The following is a 23,559-nucleotide window of genomic DNA, read 5'->3' on the forward strand; positions in this document are numbered from 1 at the left end:
AGTACATCACACAGTAGCAACGAATTCAGGAGTAGATTTATCATGTTTGACCATGTTTGAATCTCCACTTGTTGAACTTTTCCTCGTCTCCTTCCAGCGAGCAGAGGCAGCCCAGAGAGAGACGGAGTCGCTCAGAGAGCAGCTGTCCTTGAGTAACCAATCCCAGCAGCTCGGCAGCCCGGCCAAGGCCGACCCCGACACGGTAACACATTTCACCGCTTCTCTGCTTTACTGCAGGGTTGATGAAGAGGTATTGATAGGCTAAAGATCCGCTCTGCCTTTTTCTGCCAGAGACGATCAGCTGATTACAGCTTCAATTTATGGATCACTGTGATCACTGATTATATTAAAGGTCAGGCATGATGCATTTATTTGCTGACTATTGATTTCCAAGGAAGGGTTGCCAAGGTGGCAATAAATGATTGGTGTATTGATTAACCTGTTCAAAAGACTGCAGAGGTGAGGCTTAGTCAAAGACAGACTGCCACACCAAAGTATCTGCTTAATTGATGCCTCAGTGTTAGGTGGTTGTGATTGGTTGATCGATTACCTCTTTTTATTGATCTAACAAAGGAGGCCTATTGAAACAATAATCAGTACATTGATCAGGTTCCATCTGCCATAGTACTACTGATTGCTGCAGTGATCAACTCTATATATCGGAAAGTACTCATGCAGGTTTTTATTAGCTCATTAGATTAAACTTCCATTCTATTTGTCTTTCAGGAACAGCCAACGGAGGTGGCACCCCACTCAAGTCTGGAGGCGGAGCTCAGGGCCAAAGAAAGGGAGACCGCCCAGCTGGTGGAGGACGTCCAGAGACTGCAGGCCAGCCTGACCAAACTCCGAGAGACCACCAGCTCCCAGATCACACAGCTGGAGCAGCAGCTCAGCAGCAAGACCGCTGTTCTCAAGGTACCAACTGGACACACAGCTTTTCATTAGATTGAATTTAGTTTCTATTTTAGCTATTCATTTCTCATAAGATCATGTATGTATTTGTGTCTTTTTCCTGCTATGTAGTGTATTCTGATCACACCTCTAACTATATTCACACTTTCACTCTCTCTGTTCTGTAATCTAGTCACTGAAATAAGTACATGACGTTTACAGCTCCAAGGTTTGCTTTTGTTATCTAATCCAGTTCCATGTCATTTCATCTCTTTAAATACAGGAACTAGAGGAGAAACTGCAGAAACAAGCTGACTATGAGGAGGTGAAGAAGGAGTTGAGGTGAGGAGCACACGCACAGAGGAGTGTGTGTGTGTGTGTGTGTGTGTGTGTGTGTGTGTGTGTGTGTGTGTGTGTGTGTGTTGTGTGTGTGTGTGTGTGTGTGTGTGTGTGTGTGTGTGTGTGTGTGTGTGTGTGTTTGTCCGTACATATCTACTTTCATTCATTTGATGTCTTTAACATTTTAAACAAGGTGCATGTCTCCATTTAGATGTGTCCTATTAGTGCCCTAATGAACGTGTAGCTTGTATGTCTGCAGTTTTATTTTTTCCCTCTTGCGCTCTTCCCCTCTATTCTTTCTTAATCTGTAGAGAGACAGATATAGGAAAGCTAGCATGTTGTGTAGTATGGGATTCATATGGATTTTTGTTAATCTCTTTCTCTCTCTCTCTCTCTCTCTCTCTCTCTCTCTCTCTCTCTCTCTCTCCTCTCAGTATCCTCAAGTCTATGGAGTTTGGAACAGCTGACTCTGTGCAGGTAAAAGTGACAGATACAATCTATCTTCACATAATGTTGCAGTAATAATAGGTATTAAGTCCATGATGAAACAAAAAAGTTACATTTGAAGGGGAGAGGCCTAAGCGAGGTTATTTTGAGTCTCATTTTTAATTTCTGTTCCACCTGTCCCGTCCATCAGGACTCCTCCAAACCTCTGGAGGTGCTGTTGCTGGAGAGGAACCGTAGTCTTCAGTCTGAGAGCGCCGCTCTGCGCATTGCCAACACTGAGCTCAGCGGTAAGTCTGCTTGAATGTAAGCTTATAGAAAAGGCTGCGTTCATCAACACTGGCCAGGCTATCTTGGCAAAACCTTCACTCAGACCAGCAAAAATGAAAAAATGCCGATAGAAGTGGAGTCCAGTATTCATGGTAGCTTAGATGAGGATTCAGCTGCAGGTAAGGCTGTGCAGGTACGGCTGTGCAGGTACAGCTATGAAGACGTTGCATCAGGTTAGTGCATACTTACTGTATGTATGGCTGTAGATTCTTTTTCTCTGAGAATACTTAACCATTTATTAATGTTTTGGGATTGATTTGCAATATCGGGTCCACGGTATGCAAAAGACATGCAAATCATATCCTAGTACACAAATGTTGTTTCTTTAGTCCCACACATCATGGAGAGGAAGAAAATGCATACCTGGTGTCTTTGAATACCGCAGCAGGAGGTCAACCTGAACAGTAACAAATTGCAGTACACAAAAATGAGGACACCATACTCTTGCCTCTACATCAAGATTCTTGTCCTCTGCAAAAGTGTTTGTGGGTTTGAAATGTCATGGCTTTAGGCTTGAATAGTTGAATAGCTTTGAATTGATTAACATTCACTGTAAGGGGAGCTTACTGTCTTACTCAATCATGTAATGGTCTCAATGGTTATGCATTGGAATAATATTTCTCCCAGCGCTTCCATCCAGATGGATTCTAGTAGTTACAAGACTGAGGATTTATGATTTCTATCTGTTTTGTTTTGGTGAATGTATGAATGGACATCAGTCCAACTATTCAGGAAATAAGTGAAATAAGGCCTTTCCTCAGCAGAGCTGTACTGTCTGTTTTTTTTTGTGACATGCATCTGTTTTCTGTTCAGCCATAAAAAAAATGCTCTATTTGTTTCCTGGATGTATTTTTCATGAACTAAAACTATGATACTGCATCTACAATGTAATAATAAAGTGTTTAGGAACGCGCCGCAACTGCAGCATGGAAGAGGACCTGCATGGTGTATTCGCTATCTAAGGATCATTTTACAAAGTCCAGTTACTTCTACTTTGCCTGCAAAGAGAGAGAAGGAGAGAATGAGAGAGAGAGAACTGACTGAGCCCTGGGCCAAGCTAATCTGCCTAAGTGGCACAGTGTCAATTGTTTTGTTTGTCCTTTTTTTCTTCCAGGCTGTGGCTTACAAGAAAGGTTGAAATCACAAATGCATGGGCACTTTGTCTGGGGGGGGTTGGCAAAAAAGGAAAATAAAGTTCACTAATTTGGAAAAGACTTGATTAAGATAACTTTCAACTTTTGTTATTTTTTTGTCCTCTCTCTTTATGGAACCCCTTTTTTGTTGACTCCCCCATAATGCATGGTGTGTTTGACCTTTCTTGTAGGGTCAGCTGGAAGAAAAGGGACGGAAGAGTCCACACCGAAGAAGGAGACCATGCCCAACGACCCCTCTCCTTCGCCCCCTCCTCCCCCTCCCTCTCTTCCGTCCTCCTCCCAGCTCCCCCTGTCTCGCACTCATACGGACCACGTCAACACTGCTACCACCACCAGCAGCAGCGAAACGCACCCGTTCAGTCCTACGGGCATTGGACAGGACTTCTATTCCCCTGTGTTCCCTCTGGTGGGTGGTAAGATGGCTTTGAACTCCCTCATCCAGCGGCAGCTGCTTCAGTCCTTTTACTCCAAAGCCTTGCAGGAGTCGTCTGGAATTCCCAGTGGGGCTCTGCTGTTCACCCCCTTTACCCCAACCCTCAGCTCCATCCCTACCTCCACCCCTGGCTCTGGGTCAGCTGCCATCCCTCTGGCAGCGAGCAGCCCGCAGCCGCCTCCAGCCAGCCCAGACATGGGTCCTGTTAACGGGAGCAGCACCGCTGGCAGTGCCCCATCCCCGTCACCCAGCCACTCTGACGCCACCACAGGAAGTATTTTGGACGGGGAGGATATGGACACAGCAGAGATTGCCCGACAGGTGAAAGAGCAGCTGATAAAGCACAACATTGGCCAGCGTGTGTTTGGCCACTATGTGCTAGGACTGTCCCAGGGATCGGTCAGTGAGATCCTGGCCAGACCAAAGCCGTGGAACAAGCTAACCATCCGGGGGAAGGAGCCCTTCCACAAGATGAGGCAGTTCCTCGCCGATGAGCAGAACATCCTTGCACTGCGTAGCATCCAGGGACGGCAGAGAGGTGAGTCTGTGTCTTTAATGTGTCTGTGCGTGCGTGCGTGCGTGCGTGAGCGAGCGAGCGAGAGAGTGTGTGTGCGTGTGTGTGTGTGTTTGTCTTGCATGTGTACAGGCCTGCATAGAGCCATTGATTAGCTTGTCAATATGGACTAGCTTTTTATTTTTCTTTCTCTTTCCTTACTCCCATCCTGTGCCTCACCTGTGTGTTTTGAGTGAGTTCCTAGTCACACACTGATCCCAAGAGCCTCTCCTAGCTATCGTGGTCAATACAGAAACCTTTCACAAATCAATAGTATTGATCGGTGGGACCTAGGAGGAAGGCAGGGGTACTGTTAACTACGGGTAGATTCGATTAGCCTGGGCCTGCTTTTGTTAACGCATCAGGACATTTCTGATTGAAGGTGGTCTCTGTAGTACACAAACATATAACCACCCTAGTCCTAGCGAAAGTCTGTGTTCAAAAACAAGGCTGCAGTTAATATGCCCCTGTTTAATTCACCCTATTAAATAATGTATAATTTAGTGCAGTAGTTTAATATTCCTGTTAGAGGAAGAGGTTTGATTCCTGCTGGGGACACAAATGGTGAAGATCAATGCATTTATGGTACTATAATGTGCACTGGATGGAAGTATCCACACATTCCATATATTTGCAGATCATTATAGGGCACCATATAGTCTAGCTGTAAAAGAAGAAACAAACACACCAGTGCTGTAACAAAGTGTGTGGTATATTGTTTTTAACAGAGGGCTCAGGCCAGCCCCAGCTTAGCCGAGTGTTTCAGGATGTTCCGAAGCGGAGAGCCCTCTCCAATACAGCTTCACACACAGGTCTGTCCCCTTCACACACAGAGATTTTAGCACGTTCTGTCTGTGTGGCATGTTTGTGTTGGGCTGAACTGTTTCTATTGTGTGTGCGAGTGAGTTGGCATTTATTAACTTGCGGGCAGGCGTACAGCTAGACATGTGCCTTGATGGTAACCACACAGTTCCAGTGGCTTGCGTCAAAGGAGAAGCCAGCATGTGTATTTAGGATTTGTATTGGTAATTGTTATTCTGTGGGGAGCATTTACTGTACAAACCCTTGTAGCACGTGTGCATGTGTGAGCTCCAAAGAGAGCCAGAGACATTATGACAATCCCTCCAGTGTAGTTGCCTAGTAGCTCAGTGGTGGGAATGTCGTTCTTTGTGCTGTGCTATGGTGTAATTATTTGATGTTCTTCTTATAAGCTATTTTATAGTTCTCCTCACCTGCTCTGTAGTGGGTTATATTTGCTTCTTAATCTGACAAGATTTTTCATCTCCTCCCATTCCCTCTTCCTCTCCTTCCAGGTAACATTACTGCCCGCGTCCGCACCCCAGAGGCTGGTTCAGATGAGGCTATCAAGTCCATTCTGGAGCAGGCTAAAAGAGAGCTGCAGGTGCAGAAAGCTGGTGAGTTGTAGTATTCTTCTATTCCCCAGAGGGCTTAAAGCATCTAAGATGATACATTGTGGCTGGGATTGTTTGTTAATGTGTCTCATGACTATCCTTTTTCACTTCCTTCAACAGACTTGTCCCATGCTCAGCCATCATATACAGGACTGAAAGGAGGAGGCGGAGGCGGAATCGGAGGTGGTGGCAGCGGATCAGATGAGGCTATCCGCTCCATCCTAGAGCAAGCTCGCAGAGAGATGGAAGCCCAACAGACTGCACTGGAGCCCATCCTCAAAGCCTCATCTTCGTCTTCCTCCTCTGCATCACTAGCTCAGAGGGACTTCCTGAGCTCCTCGCTCACCGCCCCCCTTCCCCCTTACAACCCCCTGTCACTCTCTCTCAAGAAGCCTAGCAGCTCTCTCCTGTCCTCCCCCTCATCCCCGTCTCCCATCCTGGACTTCAGCTCCAGCATAAAGAGAGAAGGCAGGGCTTCTTCAGGGATTGACATGTCTGTTGATGGAGCTCTCAGGCTGGGTCGGAGCTCTGAGGGGTTGGCCCGCTCTGGAAGCTCTGGAGGAGTGGGTTACTGGAGAGAGCAGTGGTGGAGCAACATGCACACGGACCCCCGCAGGGCCATATCCAGCCAGACAGGAGAAGAGAACCACAACCAGGAGGACTCTAAAGAGGTAAGGCGAGACGACAACAACAACAACAACAAAAGCTTGTGTCTGTTGTTCTTCTTCTGCCCTACTTTTTTTCCCCTCCACTTTCACTCTACAGTGGTTTCTTGTCTGAACCATGCTCCATCTGTGTGTTTTCAGGGAATATTGAGTGACAGTTTGTCTCGACACAAACCGTGGAACAAGTTGAACCAGAGGAGCAGAGAGCCATACCTCCGCATGCAGCCGTGGCTCAATGGAGACCAGGGGCAAAACACACACATCCAGCAAGCTCAGAATCAAGGTAAACGAATCGCACGCACGCACACACACACACACACACACACACACACACACACACACACACACCACACACACCACACACAACACACACCACACACACACAGTATAAAGATTCACAGAACCAGGCTCTTTGGGATAGAGCATTACTCTGAAAGCCTGATTAGAGCAGTGGCTAGTTGTTACTGGTCAGTCTGTCACTCACACAATCCACCCTCCCCCCCCCACCTTCCATCCTCCATCCCTCCTCCTTCCACCATCCCCATCCTCAGTGCTATGGCTGTGTCAGCCAGCAAGCTGCTGGTTTGTCATGTCATAGACAAGTTAGTGTTGCAGCGCCAGATGGCAGGTCTTGTGTGTGTGTGTGTGTGTGTGTGTGTGTGTGTGTGTGTGTGTGTGTGTGTGTGTGTGTGTGTGTGTGTGTGTGTGTGTGTGTGTGTGTTGTGTGTGTGGTGTGTGTGTGTGTGGTGTGTGGTGTGTGTGTGTGTGTGTGTGTTGTGTGTGTTTGTGTGTGTCTCTCTCTCTCCCTTTCTCTTTCTCCTCTCTCTTACTCTCTGGGGGTGTAAACAGCAGCTAATGTACACTGACAGCTCCTCATGACTGCTCTCTTCCAGCCTGCTGAGCTGCACAGCAGTGCTACACAGGGAGAGACAGGGAGATGAAGGAATAGGAGGAGGAAGCCAAAAAAGCTTCAAACTGAAAACTTAAGCACCTTTGCTGTTTGTTTAACAAGAATTAAATTAGTTGATGTAGTATGACTGAAGTCCCTCCCGAACCCAGCAAGAAGAGGAGATGAAACCGTTTTCTTACATGAGGACATGTCTTCTAACCTGTGTGATCATTCTCACCCTGTTTGTTCTCCTCAAGCAGAGGGTACTCCCAAGACATCAGCAAGCTGCAGCCCTGCTCCAGAGTCACCCCTCAGCTCAGCTGAGGAGTCTGTCAACGGTCTCGCAGGGGATCCACTCGCTTCACAGTCCTCCAGTCTCAAACCTGCTTCTGAGGATCCCTCAGGTGGGGAGTCTCAGCCCGGTACCCCGCTTCCTCTTCCTGGTCATTCGGGTCTCAGCATCCAGGAAATGGTCGCAATGTCCCCTGAGCTTGATACTTACGCCATCACCAAGAAGGTTAAAGAGGTGCTGACGGATAATAACCTCGGTAAGAAACCCAGGAGGTAGTCTCTGTGCGGTTTAGTTGGTCTTTCTCTTTCCCCTGTCCCTCCTCAGTGATGAATTATTCAACCTTTCAATCAGTTTTCTGAAATGACCATTTCATTTCTGCTCTCTCTATTGCCAAACCAGGCCAGCGTCTGTTTGGGGAGACTATCCTGGGTCTGACTCAGGGTTCTGTCTCAGACCTGCTGGCCAGGCCCAAACCCTGGCACAAGCTCAGCCTAAAGGGCAGAGAGCCCTTCGTCCGCATGCAGCTCTGGCTTCAGGACCCACACAGTGTGGAGAAACTCATGGACATGAAACGCCTGGAGAAGAAAGGTGTGTAGTAAAAGCTCAGTGACGAGAAACAAATGCACATTCCATATAGAGCAACGGGCCTTCCCAAGTAATGAGCAAAAGACTCTGCTTAAGCAGGCCTTTACTTTATAAATGCATTCACAAAAAAAACACTAGAAGCAGCCTTTGAATTACACATGCACATCTGCACACACAATATCCTTTGTGCAGGACAGCAGAGCATGTTGTGCAGATCACAGTCATCTTGGTGTGATGTCAGTACCAATCAGGACTGCAGACATCACATACTGTATTAGATGTGACAGCTAGGGGACTGCCGGGGGCTTGCTTACTAACAGTCATCAGCACTCCTCTTCATCATCATCCTCATCATAATAATCACCAGTGTCTATAAGCTCGTATTTTTTTTATCATTTGTTAGCCCATGGCCTGTTCCATCACTCCATCATTCTTTGGTCCTTTCTGTTTGCACGATGCGTTTGAGAATCGGCAAAGCCAAGAGGCGTCACCCTCCCTGCTGCCTCTCAGTGACCCCTGACTGCCCACTTGAAGCTCTCTCTGTAGAGAAGGGATACGCGTATTTGAACCTGCCAGTAGGCACAAGCATCCACGATCCGTTTACCCTCCTGATACCTCAGGCTATGCACAAGGGCAAAAAGGGAAACTGACCTTACACCAGTGTGTTTGGGATTTGGACAGTGGGGTTACTCTCCAGTCAACTTTGTTTCAGATTATTGACCCCAAAGTAATGCATCCAAATAGCAACAGGGAATAGTCCTGGCCGACAGCAGAGCCCAGAGGAAAGACATGGACCTAGTCTACAGTAACCATATTTGACCTCTCACCCTTGCGGTCCAAGCCTGTGAGGCAGCACACAACTTTCAGAGTAGTCTAACCTTGCTCTGAGGTTTTTTTTCTTCCTGGGACACTAATATATCTGGCAGGGTGTATTGGGGTTGAGAAAACGTCAGCCTCATGTAAAGCTGCCATGAGCTGTTCATTTTTTAGCTGCTGGTGCCCCGAGTGAACGGTGCTGCTTGTTTGTTTTAAAATGGAAGAGATGCATTTATTGTTCAAGTTCCTGAGAATGGCGATGGCACCATCTAGTGGCCGTAGAAGAGGATGACAGTGTGTTTAATGCGGTTTGAAAATATAGACGTTTTTTCTTTGAAAGTGCCATTACAATTGCAGAATATTCCAAAACAGCCATAACGATATAGATAAGTGCAGGGCTGCAACTAATTATTTTTTTAACGCTGTTCATGAAACTACTGATTATGTTGTGGATTAATTGTTTGGTCTATAAAATATCAGAATTGTGAAAAAATTCCATCAGCCCAATGTGACAACTTCAAATATCTTGTGTTGTCGGGACAACAGTCCCAAACTCCAAATTATTCTATGTAAAAAAGCAACAAGCAAATAATCATATTGGAGAAGATGGAAAAGTAGAAGTGATTGATTTTCTGATGGTATACTAATCTGAGAGTAGTCCACTAATTAACTAATAACTAATTAATAAATCTCCAGAACTAGGTTGATCCAGTATAGTTGTACTTAACATTAACATTGCTTGTCAGATGTCATTCTCATTAACAAAAATAACCAGCCTCTTTAACTGCTGTTGATATTCCCCATATTTATTAATGATAGAAATGTCATTTCTGAGGTACTGATTTCCCCTTCTCGTTTTGTTGTCACTGTTCAGCTTACATGAAGAGGCGGCTGAGCTCCTTGAGTGATAGCCATTCTGTCGACGTGGGTTTAGTGGGGCCGGATTACATCCAGGGCTCGCAGAGCCCGGGACAGCAGCACTTGAAGAAGGCCAGGGTGGTGTTAGGCCCCGAGGAGAAGGAGGCCCTGAAAAGGGCCTACCAGCAGAAGCCCTATCCCTCCCCCAAAACCATTGAGGAGCTGGCCTCCCAGCTCAACCTGAAGACCAGTACTGTCATCAACTGGTTCCATAATTACAGGTCAGTGTTTGGAAAAGACGCACTTATATTAATATTAATATATTATCAGAATATTGACCCATTTCTGCCTAGTGTACCACAAGGTGTTCTTCAAGGGGCATTAGAGATAATTAAAGCACATCTAATTCCATTTCCATAAAGCAGTATTTTTGTCTCTTTTAATTGTTTTTTTATAGAAATTAATTTCTAGTTTTGCAGTTCATAACCTTATCTGTGTAGAAGTGAGTTTTCTAGAAAGGTTTTTGCATTTGACTACTTGTGTTTGCTTCAAATGGATCTTGTTGTTTTGTTAAATAAATGGGCATTGTCTAAGGAAGGGCTTTTGTTGCTTCTCTGTTCTCATAAAAGAACACCAGTGCACTCATACAATATTTGGATGTAAGTCAAATGCTTCTGACAAATTGAATTTCAGGATTTGAGTAGCCGGACTGAACCCATGTGTCTCTACTAGGTCACGTATCCGACGAGAGCTCTTCATAGAGGAGATCCAGGCAGCTGGAGGGTTGGGGCCTGGCAGTGAGGGGGGCTCCCCTTCCCTTCGTGGGTCCAAATCAGGAGAGGGGGACAGCTGTGATGGGACGGAATCTGAGGGCACAGTGGAGACACGCCAGGGAGTGGGCATCGGCCTGGAGGATCACAGAGGAGCATGCAAAGACGACATGGAGGTCGAGTCTGAGGCAGGGGGCTCTAATAACTCCCCTGACCAGCTAGACTGCACCACCTCAGGCTTTGCCGGGCCGGGCTCCAGCTGTGGACAGGGTGGACTAGGGCTCTTCAGCCTCACAGAGGCATCCTCCAGTGGCTCTGCCTCTAGTACTAACATCCCAGCCTCTGGCCCTGCCAGAAACCCCAGGGACAACAATCTGCGCAAGAAGAAAGCAGCCAATCTCAATAACATCATCCACAGGCTGGAGAAGGCTGCTAGCAAAGAGGATCCCTCAGAGTGGGAGTTCTAGCTCCCCCTGACCATCCTTCATCCCTCTTGTTTCATAACCTCACAACCTCTAACCTTGGACCCCTCTTGCTCTGTTCCAGTTGGAGAGTGGACACAGCCAAAGTCAAGCTCAGCAGCCATTTTTATTACATAATAGCTTTCCGAAAAGAGGAAAGCAACAAAGAGTGGTTGGCAAAACCCTTAAAAAGAAGATTAACTGAATACCTAGAAGAACAAAAAATAAGAGAACTTACGTGTCTCTCTGTTTTGTTTTGTTTTTAAACTGAGTTTTGTTTTTGTACTGAGAAAAGCACTTAGCCGTCCTGCTGGCCTCCGGCCCTGCTGTACCTCCCCCAATCACCAGCCACTGGTGCACCAGACTGGTTAGTCCTGAGCTGGGGTCTGACCCACAGCTGGGGTTGAAACCTGGACTCCGTAACACAGGCAAGGCCTGACACAGCAGCTGTCACAGTGATAGACACTGATAGATGATAGATAGAGACAGGAACTCTCTTACAAGAACTCTCAATTTCTTAAAGGAGATTTTTTCCGCTCTTCTTCTCACCTCCCAAGTGTCCACAAACCTCCCCTCACTCAGTGAGACGCCTCATTTTTCACACTGTAGAGTGACTGTTACAAACCCTTTGCCTTTTTCACTCACTGCGTGTGTGTGTGTTTGTGTGTGTGCGTGTTTGTATGTTAGGGGTTGTGTCAGTGTGCACCTGTTTGTTTGTTTGTTTGTGTGTGTGTGTGTGTATACACACCCAAAAATGGTGTGTAAGTGTGCGTGTTCTCTTCTCAATGGCAGCATGTTTTTCTTTTTAATCTCACTCCTACACTCTTAAGAGGGTAGTGGATGGCCTGCCGGCTGTGCTGCCATGGTTACTGATGTAAGAGAGGTGAACTTTGACCCGTTGTGTCCCATATCCTATCCTGCTGACAGCCATGTGATGGCCAGAAGGATTTCTAATTCCTCACAAACACACGCACTCATCTGAAGAGGAAGGATGGAGGGAACCCTGTTTTTGCCTCCTTAAACCCTTCTTTTAAGGATGAAGGATGATCTCTTTTTTTGATATTGCAATTTGGTTGCCAATAAGAGATTGCACAGTCTATTGACTCTAAAGAGTACAAAATAGGGAATTTTAGGAAACATTTTTAATTAGTACAAAATAAGAACAGAAAATAAGAGAACAACAAGTTGCTGTTTTAAAAAAGAAAAAAAAATACAGTTAGAATGGTTTAATGTTGCGTTGTTGAAATACGACACAACCAATTCACGTAGTACTGTGGCTGTCTGACATGATGATACTATACGTGTCTTGTTGTTTTGGGTTGTGCACGTCACAGTTTTAACCCAGCACTGGACCTGCTGGGTGTGCGAGTGTGTCTGCACCACCGACATATTTACTCTGTTCACAAGCATCTTTTTATAGGCCAAATCAGGAAGAGTGTGTGTGTATGTTTGTCTCTATCTCTGTGTGTGTGTGTGTGTGTGTGTGTGTGTGTGTGTGTGTGTGTGTGTGTGTGTCTCTTGTGTGCATTTGTATTTGCCTGCATGTGCTCAGGGTCGAGGTCAATTCACTCAGAATTCAATTTAAGAAGTAGATTATGAACAATGAAATTCCTGACTGAAAAAAAAGAGGTGTTTTTGTGAATAAATCGCAATGTAGAGTACTTGATAAATCTGTACTTTTTGTTGATTGCCGTCAAAGTGAATTCACCCCAACCCTGGTTTGAGTAGTTACCACTCTCCTCCAGTCTATCCTGTATCCAGGGATGTTTTGCATTGAATTCTACTGTATACACTACAAATTATAAGGCATATCACCTCCTCCCTGTCACACACAAGCCCTCAGTGCCTGTCAGCCTACTGCCTCCCCTTTGTGTGTGCGTGTTGTGTGTCTCTTTGTGTGTGTGTGTGCGTGTGTGCACACGTTTGCGTGGGTGCATGTACACACATGCCTGTCAATACATGCGTGTGCACAAGTGCGTGCGATTGAGGAGTGTCCAGTGTTTCCAATGAGTGGGGTCATATTTCGTATCTACTTGCACACACTACTAGTGCACAACTGACACCCTTCTTTAAGCTGTTTGATGCGTTACCATTACATTAATCTTTCACAAAGTAGTGTAATACTATGATTTACTGTAGCTTGGTTTTATTGCTATTTTGCATTTATAGTTTGGTTTTTATTCTGCTTATTTATAGGTGCTGTATTTTTCATTTAATGTCTTATCATTTGAGTTGTCTATTTTATAAGGGATTATACTGTTCCTGAGGGCAAGTAACATTTTTATTAGACATATAGACTGCCGGCAGTATTGGTTAATATTTACAAAGATGTACTAGTTCTCATTTGTTTGTATATTCATGAATCCTAAAGTTTAGTGTCATTTCAATAGCTTTGAAATAATGTGTTTGCTACAGTTCATGCTCCCGTAAGCATTAAGCTTTTACCATAACAATTATGCTCTTAAATTGCTAGCTAGAATCAAAGGACATATCAAGATCAGTGAATATATGATGGCATATCTCTTTTCCTGTTTTCTGTCCTCCTGTAATATTTTTGGCTGTTTCTTGGGCAAGCCCAACACTAACACTCGGCAGGGCATGCAGCTTTCTTTAGATAGAGTTTGCCCCTCTGTAATCATATTAACATAATGTACAGGTCCAAACGTATACACTTTGTCGAATAGGTCAAATGAAATTACCTAAACTTGAAAACACAAGTTAACTCAAAAGAGGTCATATCTGCCAAATTGAGATTAGAGAAGTGTACCAGCTAGCAGGGGTGCTACGCCAGATTGAACAGATAGCCAGTCTATGATTATGCAGAATTTATATTGCAGTCCATTGAAAGAAAGGAAAAAGAAGCACTTATTAGGCTCTTTTTTGAAGACTTAGTTGGGACAGGGTGTGTAAACACTACAACAGAGTACGATCCCGGGATCCTGCGGTCCTGGCAAATGTTTGCCTTTTTTAAAAAGTGGTTGTGAACCAAGCACAGACTCTTCTCTGCATCCTAACACTAAAATTTATACATAAGATAGCTCTGCCCGTGTTTTCATTATAAACTGTAATCCTATACAGTAGCTTCTTATTTCAAACTAAACTGTGTGACAGAAATGGCCATTGTCCTGTACAGTTGTAGATATTATAAGTAAACACCTGCTTTGGTTTCTATCCAGAATCTCCTCAGTCCATCCTTAAGCCTCCCCTTTCCCTAAAAGTACATCCAGATATATTGGCAGCCTGTCAAAAGATCCTGATAACCTCATTGCACTGTATTAAGATGCATTAATTAAAATTGGATTTGCCAGTGTATCGAATAATTGTAAACAATTCTCAAACATTGGCGCTTCCTGTGGACGACTGATGTGAAACATCTGTTTTCTGCAGAGTACTTAAGGTTTCTAATGCCTTCTGTTGGACTGCTTGGACTGGACAACCATGGTATGGTTAATGGGGATGAACGGCTACTGGAAAGTATATAAGCACTTAACCCATTTGCCATTTTATAGCCAGATCCATTAACTCACCTAAACCATGTGAGATCATCAGATTTGTGCCTTTAACTGCCAAGCAGGGCACCAAACTAGTGATGTCATTAGATGTAGATGATTTCAACCAATTTGTTCATAATATATCCCACATCTCAACCTTAATTTCTCATACACCTCATATTGGTACTTAAAAGTCAACTTTTTCTCAGCTCTCTGTAGAGGGTTGTATATAATTCCTGGAGTGCAGTGGAAGAGTAAAAGGAGAAAAACAAGCTTGTGTATTCTTATGACCGACCTGCAGACTCATATTGGTCTGGGTCTTATTGCAGAGGGTTGTTTTCCCACAATGCATTTCTTACGTTGTACATAAACTTAACTAGCAGCGAAAGGCCAGAGCATTGAATGAAGGAGGAAGCATGCAGAAACAGCGTACACTGTAATAACACTGAATTTATCCATAGGGCATTTTGTATTTTTCTGTTTGTGTCAGGTTTGCTGTGACATTAATAATGGCACTACAGGTATTGATAATGACGTGTGCCAATTCTAATGGTTATTTGGAAAAGAGACGTGTAAATACAGTCAATCAAGTAGCTTTTGATTCACTATTGTCACAGTATGCTTTTGTTTGAAGGCAGGAGGAGAGAAGGGACGATTCAGGACTTTTCCATGATCCACAGATATTTTTCTACAAATTTAAATCAGATGATTCTATACACTGTTGAATAACATTGTAAAGGTGTAACAGATGCTGTATATCATATCATGTTTTCTGAAGTCGTAAAGCTTTACTGTATGATCTGTTGAAGTAGTGGTTATTCATTTGACATATTAGTTGTAATGGAAGCCCGAACAGCAGCACTGGTCACCATATTCAGGAAAAAAAAAGAAAGAAAGGAAAAACCTCAGATGTTTTTTGTAATACTTTTAGAATATATCTTATGAAGTTGGTTTTGTAAGGAAACACATTGCGAATCAGTGGTGCTGTATGCATTTACACTCAGTAATACATACACACGTAATACAGCACAATACACTCATCCTTTTGGAGAAAAAAGCAAAACAAAAAGCTCCACTTTACTTGCGTGCTTTTTATGTTTTTTTTCCCGCTCTCACAATGGCTCCAGCTAATTTTTAAGTCTTAACCATTTCCTCTTATCTCTTCAGTTATTTCACGCTTAACTGAACAATTTTCAACACCCAGAGATCAACTCTGGAGTGACAAACATTTTAGTGAATGCTCGCAAGACTTTAAAGAGGAAGCAAAAAGCCAAATAGTGTAGTAGATATCCACTTCTGTTAAAGGTTGCTGACAGTTTTCTGAATGTTGCTACCTTGTGTCGTCGCTTCAGTTCACCCATAGCTTAAACCACAGTGTAGTCTGACAACCAAATGATCTGGGGAGATCTTCACCCCCGCACCCCACCCCCATCCTTTTGGAAAGCTTTAAGATGCTTGTTGAGGCTTAAGCGAGTTCAGAGTGTTTTTAGATGATTTTTCCAACCTTGTCATCAACAATGTGGAAGTAATAATTCTCATAACTTCTCCCACTGCTTATTTTGTGAGCGTGTGTGTGAGTGTGTGTGTGTGTGTGTGTGTGTGTGCGCGTACATGTGTGTGTTGTAGTACAAAAGGCTGCATGACTGTAAAGGGATGGTTAAGATGTTTTTTGAAAGTGGTTTCCCTAGCACTTCTGTCACTCCTGAGATGCTTTTCTCCTTTTGGGGTCTCCCTTCCTTTCGTTTTTCCTCATGTATCATTGTTTCTTTATCTTTCTATTTACTAAACGTATCATGTTGTTTGTTCTCAGCACTGTAAAACAGTCCCTTCTACAACATTGAAAAGCAATATCACTGTATGAAACGTTCACAATGTATTTGTTATGATTGACATTTGATTCATCATCATTATTATTCACATGCACCCTAGGTGTGATAATTGAAGTAAATCTCTTTTATACAAATACTAAAAGTGTGCGGTGTTAGTTTTATTTATTTTTTTCTTTTGTCAAAAATCTTGTTGGAGATGCACTTTGGTGAACACATGGATGGTGAAATAAGTATTCTCAGAGAAAGAGCTCAGTTAGAAAGCCAGGGAAACTTTAGGATGCAGAGAGGGTGTAATCTCATGGGGGGGGGGGGTTCAGTCATGTTGTGGATATTGGACTGCTTCTGCCATTTACAGCCTCCACAGGTGAGTTATTTTGGGAACTATAAATAATATCTAAAGACAAACAAGAAAGCAAGAAAAATCGACACATTTTCTTTCCTCTCTGCCCTCAACAGGCTGTTACACAGAGCTGCAGATGGAGTTTTCGGCTGCAGTGCGAATCAGTGCGGAGCAGAAGGAGCTGATCCTGAAGCTGGAGCACGACCTCAGCACCATCCAGACCATGTCCTCCAGGCCGCGCCCCGACGCTGACGGGTCAGAGGTCAGCAACATGGAGAACATCCCAGAGCCGATCAAAGAGGCCTCTGCCATGTTTGCCGGTATGTCCCTAGAATCGTATGAGGGTTTTTTTTAAGCAACTGTACAAAAATGATTGTAACAGTGTTTTCTATGGACCTCCCCTTTTACTGAGAGAAACATTTCAACAGCTTCCCTATATAGCACTTTTAAATCGGTACTATGCAGTGCACACAGAATTTAGAATGATGTACTCATTTTATTAAAGTATGGTTCTTTTTATTTAAATGCCAACCTTTTAATTTAAGGTTCACACAGAAAGCAAAGTTCATTTTCACAGTCACGATTTTTACAGTCTACTGTATCCACTGTACAGATGTTAGCCGCGAACTAGCTAGCAACAGGCACACAGACTGTCCGTGTGAATGCATACGTCTCTCTGTTCAGCTCAGCCTCCGACAGAACTCATCAGAAAATCAATTTTGAAAGTTTATGAAGCAGTTTCATTAAGCCCTGGGATAATCAAAGGTCTTGCTCAAGCGTAAGCATTTTCAGCTTGTGTTCAATTTGTGTCTAATCACGTCTTCACATCCGTAGTGACAAATGACGTGCTCTCGAGCGATAATGTTCCATCAAGACAACCCCCTCCTAATGATATTCATTTGTGTGATGGTATGATTTGTATGTTGTTTTGAATGAATCAACCAGCTTTGAGGCTTGTGTGAAATGTCCACACTGAAAAGTCGTGAATGTGGTGTCAGTCCTCCCAGAAGTCTCTGGCTTGCCGACAGCCCTACTTGGAATACTGTAGTTTATCTGTTTAAATACAGCAAACCAGCCTGATTAGAGCAATTTTAGTGTTCTGTGCGTTCATTAGAGTGAGACTGACACCGCCTATCTGCAGATAAAACAGATAATAGCATCATCTAAGCCACAAATTTATAGTTTACCGTTTTAAGTATTTTTCATCATACAACATGACAAAATATCCATGTTACATTTTTTTTGATTGCTAACAAGTATCGGGCAATACACTGAAACCAGTTTTTCAAAACTCTTCATACAGTCTACATTACCCACATGCACCTTGGCAAGGACTTTAACCTTACCTCCAACACTCACTCAGACCACCGTCACACTTTATATAGTATGTCTCAAAGAAGCTCGGCGGACCAAAACACTGGCAACACCTCTGACTCAGAAAGCAGACATCATCACTCATAACACACTGACCTAAAAACACTAACAACAGAGAGCATTACCAAAAATGCTGAACTTTTATCTTTCACGTTTGAATGATTTTCCACATAAATCAGTATTTCATTATAGAATAAACATAACCCCTTTTACTTTGACTGTACTCAATTCTGTCTAACAAGAATTCATCTGAATTGTGCTTCAATATACTTTATTTTCTATATCTGTGCATATATACACTACCGGTCAAAAGCTTAAGGGTCGCTTACAAATTTCCATTTCACTCCATTACAAAAAGAATATCAGCTGATCTGAGTGGGTGGCTGATTTTTAATGCAATACTGGAGAACCTTTTTGCAATTATGTAACCACACAATGTAATCTGAAAACTGTGGCCCTGGTTAAAAAAACAATGGAACTGATCACAAGGGTATTCTGTCTATAATGGAGTGCAATGGAAATTTCTAAGTGACCCCAAACTGTGTGTGTGTGTGTGTGTGTGTGTGTACTGTGAGTGTCATGCCACAAGTTCTCATCATATCTTACTACTTCTCTTTCAGCTGAAATCAGCTCTTTGGAACGATTATTACTTCATTTTATTGCAAATATTCTGCTAAGATTTTCTATATTCATTGAATAAGGTTACTGAAAGAAATGCACACTATTTTTTATCATTCTGTTTTGAATGTGTTTTAACAGTTTAGAATAAAATGTGTGAGCATTTGAGCAATGCGCTGCAGATACATAGGGTTTTGAAGGTGATTATTCACAGTTTGGTCCATATAGACTTCTGTTTTGCTTGACAATGAGACTTCAGTTTTGACCAATGCATGTTAGCAATTGAAAAAAAAAAACTGTAATGGACAGTAAATCCAGGCATATAAGTGTAATTTTTTTGTCTTTGGTACCTTCAGGTTCAGGCGTAGGCCCCCATCCGGAGCTTCCTCAAGGCCAGATGGACTCTCTGCTCTCCATCATCTCCAGCCAAAGGGAGAGGTTTCGCTCCCGCAATCAGGAGCTGGAAGCTGTGAGTCACAATCTTACACACACACACACACACACACACACACACACACACACACACACACACACACGGACACGGACACGGACAGAGAGAGGTACACTGTATTCCTGTGTCTTGTTCTGGGAGAACTCATTACTCATCTGTGTTTTCTCTGTCCCCTGCAGGAGAATCGCTCCATGCAGCAGACCATGCAGGCACTGCAGAATGAGCTGGACAGCCTGAGAGCAGACAACATCAAACTCTACGAGAAAATCAAATTCCTGCAGAGCTATCCTGGCAAAGTGCGTCTGTGTGTGTGTGCATGAATGTACTCTACATGGGTGGAATTGTAGTTTCTTACATCTTCTTCTTTTTTTTTTTTTTTTTTTTATCTGAACCCTTAAATATTTTGCCGTGAAATTTAGATCTCTGTGTTTTCTCTGCGCTGTAGGCTGGAGGTAGTGATGACACTGTGATGCGCTACTCCTCCCAGTACGAGGAGAGACTGGATCCGTTTGCTTCCTTTAGCAAGAAGGTACAAGACACACATCTTCAAAACACTCACATACACATTACACTCTGAACTCACATGCCATCTCTTTGTCTGCTTTAGACTACGTTTACACGTGGGCGGCTATTTTCATAAACGGACATTTCAGCCTCTCCGTTTTCAAAAATACATTGTGCACAGCTGTCAGTTTTCAAAAAACTGTTTGTTTACACATAGCTGTGTATCTAAGCCGTCAAGAGCATGCCAAACCTGTAGGTGGCAGTGTAACGAGAAGCTCAAGCCCTTGTTAGCCAATCAGAATCCCGAAAATAGCAACACAGCAATGAATCACTTCCTCTCTCTTCTCTTCCTCACGTCCTCTGCTGCCTAAACCTACGTTTGTCTCAGTTTATATGCAAACAAAGATTTCCCCCTGAACAGCTGTTTCATCTTGTTGCCGTCTGGCCGGAGATTCAGTCTGCCTAAATGTAGGACAAACAGACATAAAAACTCTTTTGTCCCAGCTGCTTTAGGCTTTTTCAACAAGTCAATGTGAGGTGTGGTCTTTGTTTTTGTTGTCTTGTGTTTATTTTTAGATGTAGGGCTGTTGTTTTGTATACCTTGTGTGTTCATGCTGCTGCACAACAAATTGCCCCTGGGGATAATAAAGACTCTTGAACTTTGAACCTTGAACCTTGACCAAAATCTCCACTCTGGCCGGAGATTTTAGAAAGACTCGTTTTCAGAGGCAAATTCTCCGTTTGCATGCAAACCAAGGGCAATGTCTCAGTTTTATTTTATTATTTTTTTTATTGAGGCCTATCACTCTGTTTGCAGGAGCGTCAGCGCCGATACCTGAGCCTCACCCCTGGGACAAAGCTACTCTGAGCCTGGTAACACTCAATAACACACACACACACACACACACACACACACACACACACACACACACACACACACACACACACACACACACACACACAACACCCAAACCACACACACACACTGCGTTTGGTTCATCCTCTTGACTAATTATTCTGTTTTGTGTCTCTCAGGGTCGTGTGATTCTCTCCAACAAGGTGGCGAGGACTGTTGCGTTCTTCTACACACTGTTCCTGCATTGTTTGGTCTTCCTGGTGGGTTTTCTTTCATCCCATTCGGAGTTTCTGATACATCATGACCAACCTTGTGTCATCCGCTTCAGTGATCTTAACTGTTCACTGTGATTTTTGGCGGGGGGGGTTTCCAGGTGCTGTACAAGACCGCCTGGAGCGAGAGTATCGGCAGAGACTGCTCTGCCTTCTGCGCTAAAAAGTGAGTTTGTTCATCCAGCAGTGGGCTGTGAATCTTGCACATTTATAACATCCCATCATGTATGAATTGCCATTTTGATCATATTAGCAAGTACCTGATGCAGGTTTGTAATCATCTTTATTTCTCTCTTACTCCCAGGTTCTCTGACCACCTCCATCGTTTCCATGAGAACGAACAAAACCTTTAAGCTGGTTCTACATTCAGCAGCATGCATATCAACCTGATAAACCAGCTCATGAAGACAGAGCTTTACTTTAATTCTTGCAGTAGCTAAGATCTCCACTAGGGGGCGGTTGAGGGCCGTAAACTGTAAATCAAACAGTTTATTGATTCAAAAAGGGGTTCTTTTCAAGTCTAGATTCTTGATCTAAGTTTCAATTAATATATAAGTCAAGTAAAACTAAAACTTCCTTCTTCTACTCTTAACTTAAACTAATTAATCACGTAATAAACATAATGTAATCGGGGCTGCTGTTGCAGGATGAAATTAAGTTACCAAAGGGACCACATTGTTAGGGTCGTGGTGTGTTTTTATTTCTGGGTTTAGCTGAAATTGAAAATAATTGGATCATTTAGTCAATAAAGACAAAGTGGGTATAAGATTGTAGCTTATATGGTTAATATTATCATTTATGTTTAATTGGAGAGTGCACTGTAAAAGGTGGGTTATTAGGGAGGAGGTGGTGTTTGTAAGAATAATGGTGGTGGAACAATCTATCCAGTAGGGATATGTTTACTTTGTCATTCCTCTGAGATCTGACTAATAGGATTGATTAATTGGTAAGTATAGTCTTTAATAAATCTTTGGCGCGGAAGGCCCCTTGTTACTGTTAGTTGCTATTAAGAGATCAAAAGATTGAGACACGAGGGTCTGCAGCAGTAATACACTAAGGGTTACTGAGTTGATTATTCTCCAAGACAGATTACTGTGCATGTTTACCTGCTTACTTACTTCTTTTCTGACTGGCATTGCATATATATTCCAAATAAAGACTATGCAGTAATATTTCTCATATGATTTTTATTTAAAAGGGTGTCATTCTGAGATGTCTGTAATGATGAAGATGGCAATATATGGAAACATTCATGTTGGGTTTACACTTTGAGCATGAGCCTAGCATCTGTTAATGAGAATAGTTTTGCACTTTGCAGCAAGGTTGTATTGTATTTGCTGTTAGGGATAAGTGTGTGTTTTTTTGTTCAAGCCTACTTTTTTTGTGGCTGACAGCGGAGACGCAACAACGTATCAATTAGCCAAACAGTCTTGCACTGTGTGTGACATGTTCCTTTTGATAAAGATGAACATGGGCACTGTAGTTTATTTTGAATCAATCCCACACCATCCTGCTGCTGGTACACAATCGGCATCAAATGTGTATCAATAAGCAGCAATAGTGCTCAATAAATCAATTTACTACTATTTTTTTTTTTTTTAAGATTATTTTTGGGGTGTGTTAGGACTGTATTTCCACAGGACAGGAGGATGAAGACATGAAAGGGAAGAGAGAGAGCGGGAAGTGAAATGCAGCAAAGGGCCGCAGGTCAGAGTCCGGCCTGCGGCCGCTGCATCGACAAGTGAACCTCCTATATATGTGTGCGCCTGCTCTACCAGCTGAGCTAACCCGGCCACACCTGGTTTAGTAATTGTTTTAAACAACTACAGTGCCCAGGTTTTTAGGAACTTACTTTAAAAATATAAGTATATAGTTTTATTTTTTTTAACTTTGTCTTCACTAGAATTGAATGGACTGAGAGTCCCAAGGCAGTCTTGAGTCAGAGTTAATGCACTCTTTGCATGGGATTTTTTGACAAAATATTGAATTACATCAGCCTTACCATTTAAACAAATAGTAATACGCAGTCTCTTACATAAATTATGATGGTAAAGAGACAAAGGTGGGCTGATATTGTGCACTCAGTGAGGAAAGGTCTGTTTAACAGCTGAACCAAGAGGAGGAAGAAGGAGAAGCGACTGACTGATGCCTGCACTGAAACACACACACACACACACACACAGAGGTAATAAATGTGCTGATCTGTATTCGAGCCTCCGCAGTCCCACTGATAGCTGCCTGCATTTGACTATGACTGACTTTGACTGCATTTTTCATGAGAGCCTCCTCTTAAAGAGCACCTCAGCTCACAGCCATTAAAGAGTAACGAGACTGACAGACCACACACATGCACACACAACGCCACCACTTTCCCCTCTATCTTAAGCCCTTTTTTTCTTACCAATTACAGCAGACTCTGACCTATCTTAGCACAATTACAGCCTCATTCTTCCCTCCGGAGCCCCGTTCACCTTTAACCCCAAACCTTGGATTCAAACACACCTTTGAATTTCCCCTATTCTCCATCTCTCTCTTTCCTCCACGTCCTTCGCCTCAGCTCCTCCAGCTGCCCATCGACCGCTCCATAAATATTAACAACCTCCATCTGTGGAATAACAAAAGTCTTCAGTAACCCTAATGGCCGGAGGTTATTTTTACTGAAGGGGAAGGGTCACTTCACGTGGACTGAGCTTTGGTCAAAGAGCTTCCTTTAATCACAGCACATTGGGTGTGTCAGCACTATTAATGTTTATTTTGAAGCAGTTTCAAGGGGCAAATGTCATCCTGTTCTGTAGGAGTGCATTATCTTAATATTTCTTTCATGGAATTTTCATTTCCATTAAGGGTTCAGCAGAGGGCAGTAAAGTTATGCTTTAATATGAATATGAATTATTTAGCTGACTCCTCTGACTGTAGTCCCTCTTGTCTGTCT

The 23,559-nt window shown here is 43.3% G+C and overlaps 1 protein-coding gene across 1 annotated transcript in view; it reads left to right on the forward strand.

Annotated features, from left to right (window-relative positions):
- Positions 1-21,798, forward strand: part of cux1b (cut-like homeobox 1b) — an 85,544-nt gene extending 63,746 nt beyond the window's left edge. Inside the window, 14 exon segments of the mRNA XM_032508131.1 lie at positions 98-202; positions 727-915; positions 1,175-1,233; positions 1,665-1,707; positions 1,868-1,964; positions 16,669-16,872; positions 18,901-19,013; positions 19,175-19,291; positions 19,441-19,524; positions 20,317-20,341; positions 20,344-20,372; positions 20,535-20,615; positions 20,729-20,793; positions 20,932-21,798. Of these exon segments, the coding sequence (XP_032364022.1) occupies positions 98-202; positions 727-915; positions 1,175-1,233; positions 1,665-1,707; positions 1,868-1,964; positions 16,669-16,872; positions 18,901-19,013; positions 19,175-19,291; positions 19,441-19,524; positions 20,317-20,341; positions 20,344-20,372; positions 20,535-20,615; positions 20,729-20,793; positions 20,932-20,980 (1,260 nt within the window). The 3' untranslated portion in view covers positions 20,981-21,798.
- Positions 21,799-23,559: the final 1,761 nt, after the last annotated feature.

This window comes from Etheostoma spectabile, chromosome 3 (assembly GCF_008692095.1).
Source record: "Etheostoma spectabile isolate EspeVRDwgs_2016 chromosome 3, UIUC_Espe_1.0, whole genome shotgun sequence".
In the NCBI taxonomy this organism is placed as follows: domain Eukaryota; kingdom Metazoa; phylum Chordata; class Actinopteri; order Perciformes; family Percidae; genus Etheostoma; species Etheostoma spectabile.